This window comes from Bombina bombina, chromosome 3 (genome assembly GCF_027579735.1).
Source record: "Bombina bombina isolate aBomBom1 chromosome 3, aBomBom1.pri, whole genome shotgun sequence".
Classification (NCBI taxonomy): Eukaryota; Metazoa; Chordata; class Amphibia; order Anura; family Bombinatoridae; genus Bombina; species Bombina bombina.
Window position 1 is genome coordinate 391729190 of NC_069501.1, and position 10929 is coordinate 391740118.

Genomic DNA, 10929 nt, shown 5'->3' on the forward strand with positions numbered 1-10929 from the left:
TTATCATAAGAATCTGATCCACTAATTTTATGTAGGCCTTAGCTGTTTCTGTGTAACTGAAGCTTATTCAATATGCTAATTTTCTTATGATATTGGAAAGAGTCCCTTGTTATGCCAAATAAGACTGTAAAATAAGAAATTAAATTGATACAATAAATGCATAAAAGCATAAGCATAAGTCTTGCTTATTTTTGTTTGTTTGATTATTTTTGCTTAACCAATAATAAAATTAAATACAATTCTTTATATAATTTAAATATAATGTTTATAGAATTGTGTTCAAGATTTTTTTTTTAATCTTAACACTTCATTAAAATCCATAAATGTCATTTACAAATACTTAAGTTGTGTCAACATTTAACTGTGTGTTTGAGCTATATTTCAAATGTAAGTAAACTTAAGTAACCATTTAAAATATTTATAAGAGATTTAAAATTGAACAAAAACTGTGCAAATTGCTAAAATAAATCCACTCATGTTAGGTATAATTAAGCTTTCAAGAGGTAAAGACAAATTAATTAAATAATGTTAAACTCATATTAAAAAAACTTAAATAAATGAAATTTGTCCTACATTTTTTCTGTTTTGCTGTATATCTGCTTAATTATCAACATTTTGGTCATGTTTGATATTCAGATTTTATATTAATATTAGAGGAACAAGAGTGCATAAGGAAATAGGGTGAATGAAAATAAATAAATATAATTTGTTTCTTATTGTTTAATTAACTGTTATTCCAGGTATCAAATACAACACGTTGGGGTCAAACACAAAAATATTATATAATTATTATCTACAAATATTTCCATAGACTTTCATGTTTACTATTGTAGAAAAATCATTCGATAAACTTTACTACATAAATGTGATCAAAAACCAGGATCAGTCACCATTTTAATGATAATTATAAATGAAAAAACAAGTATTGCTCATATGATTTTTATTTAATAGCAGAGTAGAGAACATGTAGTTTGTTTAAATAGCTTTTTGTGTGTTTTATTTATGCTTTATTATATGTTATCTGATTAGCATCATTTTACAAACATTAATGAAAGCAAAGTTTTACTCGCTATAATTATCCAAGTAAACCTCCAAGTGCACTTTTAACCAAACCTAATACTGGCCCCAAAAGGCGTTTCTCTTTTTCAGTATAAAGATTTGCAATCTCCTCTTGATTGAAGCTTCTGGTTTCCCTTTCAGAAGCTTCCTCTGGATAATCCAAGGAATCTAGATCACGCATTACAGCTTCCAGTCTTTTCATCACTTCATGTTCTTCAGCTGTTCTCTTCCCATTCGCAAAATGTGCAGCCAATTCTTTAGCCAAGCCTTTTAAACCTGCTTTACCAGCACTTAGGATGGATGCTCCTATACCTCTGATTTCCCTCAGTGATTCTTCTTCTAAAACATCCCTCTGACTCAGAGACTGTTCATCATTCTTTACACTAAAAATAAATAAATCAGATTGGTAAACTAATTTTATGACTTTAACATTATAAGATTAAACTACTTATTATTTTTTTTTAAATATATTTTATTTTCTGAAAGCACAGATAATCATAATTAGGACAGGTGGTCACATCTGGCACTCTGAGGGCGTTTGCTTGGTCTGTAGTACCAATGAGCAAATAGCAGACATCAGTAATTGCTTATCAAAAAAGCAGTTCAGTTCTTTAAATTGGGTATTTAGGCGTGCGTATTTGTACCAAATTAGTTTGTTTATAGCAACTAATTCTCTCTCTCATTATTACTATTTAGTTATTGTGTTCAAGAGCAAACACCGCTGGAAGAATTTTATTTATGTGGGCGGGTTCGCTTACTTTTACAAGTTGAAAGTAAAAAGTTAGTGCATGAGCGAAACCTGATATGCACTAACCAACTGCACTAAACCCGAAGGTAGTTATGAATATTTTACTTACAATGTTCTTCATATAGAAGAAAAGGTTCTTTTTATTCTTAAATATTTATTAATATATATCTAATTATTTTTTTATGAAATATCTATATATTTATCTATCTATGTGTATCTATATATCTATATTTGTCTATCTATCTATATATACGTATATACAATTATAGATATTAATATATATACAGATAGACATATCAATATATATTTAAAAATACAAAGTACATTATCTACTCTTTGAAGAACATTGGAATGTAAAATATTTACAGTAAATACAGTAAATAAGTAAAACACATTGTAAAACATCAAAATTGCTTAAAAATTATTTTAGGGCATGTGAGTGGAATGGGCTCCAATGATATATGTAAACACATATATTTATGTGTTTATATGTCTATATATGTCTCTAAATACATATATACACATATAAATACTAAAATACATGTTACCACATATATACAGTACATATAAATGAATATATATATATATATACAGTATATATATGTAAGTGTATTTATCTTTATGTTAAAGTCCTTTGCATGCCTTTTTTTCTAACAATTTATACCTTTTGAATTATTTTAATTTCATAGTGTTATGAGTGTAAATGTACTTTTAAATGTAATATTGATGTGTTTTGGGCAAATTTTAGAGAAGGATAACTTAATTCTGTAAATTCAATTCATAAAACAATTTATATCCCACTTCTGATTTAAAATAAGATGAGAACAGTTTTGTAATGTGCTGTATTATGTTTTAAAATATGGAAATAAAATGTATCTTTCAGTTTAACACCCTTGTTCAAATTACCTTTATTTCTTCTTCCTTTTAATATCTTACACAATTGTCTGTGCTCTCATATAATGTAATGTGTGTATGTACTAAAGGGAAAATGGAAGCAGAAAACACTTTACAGCAACCAATTTTTTGAAAGCTTTATGTCACAAAATTATTACCACTTATGGAAATATGACCATTGCATTTTTAAAAACTCTTTAGAATATTTAGTAGTTTCTCTGAAATAAAATATTTAAATCTAAAAAACATGAGTTTTGATAGTTCTTTCCTTGTTTATTTATTTTTACCTTCGTGCATATGTAGATGCTATTAAAAAAGACACTGCAACTATGTACTTAAAATTCATCTTTACCTGTTAAAAGTAAAGAAAAAAAGAACAATTAGGACCACATACAATTTTCACCAAACGTATTGATTTAACTCTTATTAAAGAAACATTAAAACAAAGATACATTACAGTAAAATTAAACTATCATGATTCAGATAGAGCATATGTAATTCTAAACAGCTTTCTATTTTACTGCGTTTGCTTTTTGAAAAGCATGTTTAAGTATGCTCAGGACTGGAGCTAGCTGCTCATTGGTTTCTGCACAAATATGGCTGTTGTCATTGGCTTACCAATGTGTTCAACTAGTTCCCAGTAGTACATTGCTACTCCTTCAATAAAGGATACCAATAAAATAAAGCATAATTTATATTAGAAGTAAATTGCAAAGATATTTAAAAATGCATGCACATGAAATTAGGGGTTTCATGTATCTAAATAAATAGTGTAAAGTTTATTTTTGGATTACTTACAACCAGACGGAACAGAGACATTAAAAATGAAATTATAATATGCTTAACTATGTGTAGATTATACAATTCCATAGAACATGTCAGTATTAATTTATAGATAAAGATATTGTTCTGTCATGTACAACTACAAGATTACTAATATCCCTTATTGCTAATTATTTTCATGATTACACCACAAAGCCTTATAATGTTTAATATTCAGTGTAATGTTATAAATAAGCATCTGATTAATTTAATTGTTATTAATATTGTGTTGTTTCTTTAATTTGGTGCCATAAAAAATTGAGTTACCAGTACACTCTCATAAGAAGTATAAATACAATTGTTACAAATATATAAGATATAACATTTGCTTACCAGGATCTCAGGATATTGTTATAGGTTATTAGATATCTTGATGTGATGGTCTCTTAGGTGTGAGGGATTTACACCTTATATATCTGTGTCTAATTAGTAATATATATTCAAATTATCCTGAACACATTTTCTAATAATTTTGTAAATTAATATTTGTGTTAAATGATTTCAGCAAAGTCATTCACTTTATAAAAGCAAATAATAGCATCACCTTAATTAAAGTCAAATATTACAGTTTCATAGTTTAATTATATAACATGATGTAACAACTGACTATGATTTGTTTTATATATTTGTATTGCAAAGAGTGTGTGATTAAATAGCTTGTGTTTGTTCATATGTGTTTTAGTGTGTCTTTAACTGTGTGTTTATTAAAGACAGAAAACCCGATCTATAGATAAACAGACAGATAGATAATTAGATAGATACATTGATGAAAGATAGATAAATTAGATAGATTATCATTGCATTAATCAACTTTAGTAGAACAAAGTACTTTACATTAAAATCTGATATATAAAGAATAAAATATTGATTTATAAGTGTTTTAAAAATAATTTCTACATAAAATATTAGGGATCTGAATCAATTATTGTGCTAATGCATTGGGTACATTGAAATTTGAATCAGTTGGTAGTAGTTTTAAAGATTAGATAAGCAGTAGTGGTTAGTGTTAAGTGGAACTTCTAATGCAAAATGACATACTTAAATTTGTAAAAACATGTCATATATAAGAAGGATGAAGAGAGCACTCGCCGTGAAAAAAGTGGTTTATTTAAACTTAGCAAATGTTTTCAGGGAATAACCCCGTCATCAGACAAGTGAAAAATAACCATTATTAGTGCACTTACCAAAAGGTACTATTTATGCAACAGGCAGTCTCCACACCACCGACTCCCACGAGTGCACGCCAGCCCGAAACTGGAAGTGGTCATGAGTGACGCCATCACGTCAGCGCTGGCGGTGCACAAGGCAACTGCTGAGGGCAAAGTAAACAAACATGATTGCTATGGCAATATCAAGTGATACATATGGATAAAAATAGTAACATTTGTTTATGTAAATAGTGTATACTATGTGTCTCTTATTAATGAATGTAAGCAAGGTCTACTGCCATATAGCAACTTGTGTGAATATTAAAAATGTACATAAAGAGCAGGAGTCCACTGGAAGGGAGGGGGGGGGGAAACAAGAGATCCTAGTTATATTTGAAACACCATATAAAGAATGAAAGAAGTGTTCAGAGAAAGAGAGATAACATAGTCAGAGAAAGAGAGGATCTTAACTATTATAGAACTGCAGATAATTTAGCTACACAATTCTGCTATTGGGCATAATTATGTATTAGAGGGACAGTCAAGTCCAAAAAAAACTTTCATGATTTAAATAGGGAAAATAATTTTAAACATTTTTCCAATTTACTTTTATCACCAATTTTGCTTTGTATTCTTAGTTGAAAGCTAAACCTAGGAGGTTCATATGCTAATTCCTTAAACCTTAAAGACTGCCTCTAATCAGAATGCATTTTGACCACTAGAGGGCATTAGTTCATGTGTTTCATATAGATAACAGTGAGCTCATTCATGTGAAGTTACCCTGGAGTGAGCATTGACTGGCTGAAATGCAAGTCTGTCAAATGAACTGAAACAAGTGGGCAGTTTGCAGAGGCTTAGATACAAGGTAATCACAGAGGTAAAAAGTGTATTTCTATAACAGTGTTGGTTATGCAAAACTGGGGAATGGGTAATAAAGGGATTATCTTTCTATTTAAAAAACAAAAATTCTGATGTTGACTGTCCCTTTAACTAATAGGAACCTATCAATCACAGCTATAAGATCCAGATGGGGAAAAAAACACCTTGTACAGGGAAGTTATTCCATTATTTGGAGGGGAAAATTCTATAGAGGCTATATTCAAAGTAAAAGAGAGTAGGAGAAAAAAAGAGAGTTTGAGAAAAAAGAGGTTAAAGAATGAAAGATAAAAGAAAGAAAGCTTGATAGGTAAGAAGGCTGGGGAGAAATTAGATATGTATAATAAGACACTTTTTGGTATTGGAAACTGTTAATCTTATTATAGAAAGCAATGTCAGTCCAGATGGGTATTTAACCCATTGGGGATCAAGGTACCCAGTTCTTAGGTTCACTTTGCCTCTCGTTGCAGGAGTATTTTTCCCCTATCACCACCTCTGGTCAGAGGTGGGACATGATCTATTAGGGTATATCTTAGGTCCTTTACTGAATGTCCCTTTTTTCCATGGAAAGACCACCGATGACCTCCGCACCAGAATGGCTAACCATAGGTCCTCAATCAGGACGACCATAGACAGGGGACATACGGACCAGCCGGGAGCACAGCATTTTCTACAACAGGGACATTCAGTAAGAAATAATAAAATACTCCTGCAACGAGAGGCATGGTGGACCTCTCTCTCTTTCTCTTTCCCTCTCTCTCTCTCTCTCTCTCTCTCTCTTTCTCTTTCTCTATTTTTGTCTCTCTTTCTCTCTCTCTCTCTCTTTTCTCTCTCTCTCTCTTTCTTTCTCTCTCTCTCTTTCTCTTTTCTCTCTCTCTTTCTTTCTCTCTTGTTCTCTCTATTTTACTGTCTCTCTCTCGCTCTCTCTCTCTCTTTTTCTCTTTCTCTTTATTTTATCTCTTTCATTCTCTCTCACTCTCTCTTTCTCTCACACTCTCTCTCTCCCTTTCTCTTTCTCGCTTCACACACATACTTCTCTCACAAGCACACTTCTCTCTCTTACACACTCCTCTCACATACAAGCACATTTCTCTCTCACACACACTCCTCTAACACACAAACAAACTTCTCTTTCTTACATACTCCTCTCACACACTTCTCACACTTCTCTCACACACACACAAACACCTCTCAATCTCTCTGTATTAACACCTATCAATCTGTCTTTCTTTCTCTCTCTCTCTTTCTCTCTCTCTTTCTCTCTTTGTCTCTCTTTCTCTCTGTATCTCTCTCTCTTTTTCTCTCTCATTTTCTGTTTCTCTCTCTCTCTCTCTCTCTCTCTCTTTCTCTCTCTCTCTCTCTCTCTCTCTCTCTCTCTCTCTCTCTCTCTCTCTCTCTCTCTCTCTCTCTCTCTCTCTTTGTATTACTCTATCTTTCTCTCCCTCTCTCTCTCTTTTTCTCTCACTCTCCCCCCCCCCCCTCTCTTTTTCTCTCTTTCATTTTTCTCTTTCTCTCTCTCTTTTTTCTCTCTCTCTTTTTCTCTCTCTTTATCTCTCTGGCTCTTTCACTTAGAAACACACTCCTCTGACACAAACTCCTCTTACACACAAACACACTTCTCACACACACTCCTCTCACACACAAACACACTTCTTTCACACACTACTCTCACACACAAACACACTTCTCACACACACTCCTCTCACACACAAACACACTTCTCACACAAACTCATCTCACACACAAACACACTCCTCTCACACAAACTCCTCTTACACACAAACACACCTCTCACACACACTCCTCTCACACACAAACACACTTCTCACACACACTCCTCTCACACACAAACACACTTCTCACACAAACTCCTCTCACACACAAACACACTCCTCTCACACAAACTCCTCTTACACACAAACACACTTCTCAACCACACTCCTCTCACACACAAACACACTTCTCACACACACTCCTCTCACACACAAACACACTTCTCACACACACTCCTCTAACACACAAACACACTTCTCAACCACACTCCTCTCATACACAAACACACTTCTCACACACACTCCTCTAACACACAAACACACTTCTCAACCACACTCCTCTCATACACAAACACACTTCTCACACAAACTCCTCTCACACACAAACACACTCCTCTCACACAAACTCCTCTTACACACAAACACACTTCTCAACCACACTCCTCTCACACACAAACACACTTCTCAAACACACACTCCTCTCACACACAAACACACTTCTCACACACACTCCTCTCACACACAAACACACTTCTCAACCATACTCCTCTCATACACAAACACACTTTTATGTGTACAAGTACTGAATAAAGACTGGAGAAAGCTTCCAATTGGACTGAGTTTCTTAAAATTGGCCTATTATCTGTTCTATAAATGCAATAAGTATGTTCTACTACAGAACATAACCACCACATGTACAAAATGCTGCCTTTCCAACATTTTTAGAGCATTTATGTCATCTGTGAGAAATAAATAAGCACCTCATCAGCAGTAGCTTTTACCTTGGATTTTAAAACTAATTGAGGAAGCTATTGTTTTTTAGTACATTTTACTTTTTATTTTTAATAATTTTCCCATTAGCACACAGATACATATGCACATATAAACATACAGATGAACATACACAGATGCACATTAGTGATGTTCATTCATTTTGTTACTAATGCATATTTTTAATAAAAATGTATATTTGGCTTGTTTTAGTTAAACAAATTTCTGAATTAATGCACCAACAAAAAGTAAAAAAAATTAAAAAAATACTGTAAAATGCAGGCTTGGGTTAATACTTTTAGGCAATTTATGTGAGCTTTTGTTTACTCCTCCCCCCTAAACTTCTATGCTGTCAGAGGCTTTTAAAAAGTGGATTATCAGTTTTGCATCAACAATCATGATTTGAAAATCATTCTTTGCAATTGTAACTAAGTTGAATCAGTGCTTAACCACCTAGGGATTACAGGTTACACAAGTCTGCACACGTGCAAGTAGACACCAAGATTTGCGCTATGCCGGGTGCTTAAATAATGCAAAAAAAGGAGCGGTATCCCACTTTCCATAGCGCTGCCATTACAAGTTACTGAAATTCCTCCTTGTGCTGTGCGTTATCGTGCGATTAGCTCCATACCGCACAAAAGCCAAGGAATGAGTTTACGTGCTCGTGCACGCTTTCCCCCTTCGACATCAATGGGGATAGTGTTTAGAAAAAACTAACACCTGCGATTGCGGAATAGAGATTGCTGTAACGCAACCCCATTGATGTCTATGGGGAAAAGAAAGTTACACTTAAACCAAACAACCTAACATAAACCTCTAGTCTAGACACCCCTAATCCCCTGCCCCCGACATCAGTGACACTAAATAAAGCTATTAACCCCTAAACCGACACCCCCGCATCGCAACTACTATAATAAACCTATTAACTTCTAACCCGACGCCATTCAACATCGATACTACTATAATAAAGCTAATAACCCCTAAATCACCACCAGGGCCGCCATCAGGGGGTGACAGGGGTGACTCCAGGATTTTTTTTTTTCTTTTTTAAATTTTGGCAGCCACCAGTGGGTACTACAGCAGAGTGCTAATTGAGCATGGGAAATGTTATTACAAGGAGTAAAGTATTAGCATTTGAGAGGATTTCTGAATGTGCACTAAACCACTATGCACAGTGTGAGACAGACTTGGCACTTTGGTTGTACAGTGTGTGTCTGAGTCAGACGGCAGATCACTTTCATTTGCAGAGGAGGTAGGACTTAGCAAATGTTTTTTATTTCTTTGTGCAATTTCGGATTGTAACTTCAGTGTGGTAGTAGTTGTATGGTGAGGCCAGGGGTCCATAAAAACACATTTTTTTTAGCAGCAGTGTATTTATGATTATTTGACAATGCTGTAGAAATTCTATATTTAAAACCATGCAGAAATGTTTCCTCCAAAATACACAAATGGTAGGTGCCCTTTTGGCATTCCAGTTTACTGTCCCTTTATGCAATGACTTTCCAGATGCAAGGAGGCATTTTATCTGAGATTTTTACATCTGCATAAAATGTTATAATCTCAGACTAAGATTGCTAAGTGTTTGAAATAAGACAGGTTAACTTAACTGTTCAGTTTATACTACAGCTGACTTAATTTTTAAACACATACCAACAAGCCTAAATCCTGCATTTAACCAGATCTAATGGTATAAGTACCACAGCTTATGGTTTCACCAAGACCATATAGAGTACAGCATTTTCTAAATCCATAAGTACAGCTAACAGATGGGAACATTTGTACACTATATTTGAAATGGTGCTCTTGGTTGGGGAAAATGGGGAAAAAACAAACAAACATATGTCAACCTTTTAAAAGTACTTTTCTTCATCTAGCCATCTACCCAGATTATTAATGTACAATTTTGAATTCACAGAATTATTTTTGTTTGCACATTTACAAATATGATTCTTTAAAAAGTGATCTCTTAATTTCTGCAATTTTTTTATCATGTATGTCACACACTGTTGATTTAGGGGATGCAAGGTGCATAAATGTTTCCTCCTGTGAGTGTTTCTGTGGGTGTCTATGTTCATGTCTTTGTGCTTTGGTTTGTGTCTCTATGAGTATGTATGTATTTTTTTTCTGTGGGTCTCTCTGTTAGGGTGGGTGTGTATGTCTTTGTGCATTTTCTGTGTATTTCTGTGAGGGTGTGTGCATATGTCTGAGCTTTTTCTATCGGTGTCTCTGTGAGGGTGTGCGTATGCTTGTCTTTGTGTATTTTCTCTGGATGTCTCTGTGAGGGTGTGGGTGTGTATGTATGTTTGTCTGTGTAGTCTGTGGATGTCTCTGTGAGGGTGTGTTTTCTGTGGGTGTCTCTGTGAGGGTGTGTGTATGTCTTTGTGTGTTTTCTGTGGATGTCTCAGTGAGGGTGTGTGTATATATGTCTTTCTGTGTTTTATGTTGTTGTCTATCTGTGTGTGTATGTCTTTCTGTGTTTTCTGTGGGTGTCTCTGTGTGTGTGTATGTCTTTGTGTGTTTTCTGAGGCTGTCTCTGTCTGTGTTTCCTTGGGTGTATGTGCAAGCTTGAGTTTGTGTGTGTGTGTGTGTCCATTGTCTGTTCCTTCTTAGGACATTTTGACCTTACTACTGATTATTCACATCTTTCTACAGACTTTGAGACTAACGAGACCTTTCCGGAAGTCACCAATCCACCATTTAACCTTTAAATTATTGTTTAGGCACTTCAGGGCTCTTCCTTTCAGCTACTGCATGCTGTTGTCATGATTTAGTTGGCATCTTCCTTTACAAAAAGATAATCAGAACTCAATATTTTGTTTTCTAAATCTCCTTTTTTTAC

The 10929-nt window shown here is 33.9% G+C and overlaps 1 protein-coding gene across 1 annotated transcript; it reads right to left on the bottom strand.

Annotated features, from left to right (window-relative positions):
• Positions 1 to 705: 705 nt before the first annotated feature.
• LOC128651659 (bombinins BLP-7/H-BO-like) lies at positions 706 to 3047 on the bottom strand. Its single transcript, XM_053704658.1, has 2 exons — positions 2989 to 3047; positions 706 to 1442 (listed from the first exon to the last, which is right to left on the bottom strand). The coding sequence occupies exons 1-2, from the start codon at positions 3045 to 3047 to the stop codon at positions 1076 to 1078; spliced, it is 426 nt and encodes a 141-aa protein (XP_053560633.1). The 3' UTR covers positions 706 to 1075.
• Positions 3048 to 10929: the final 7882 nt, after the last annotated feature.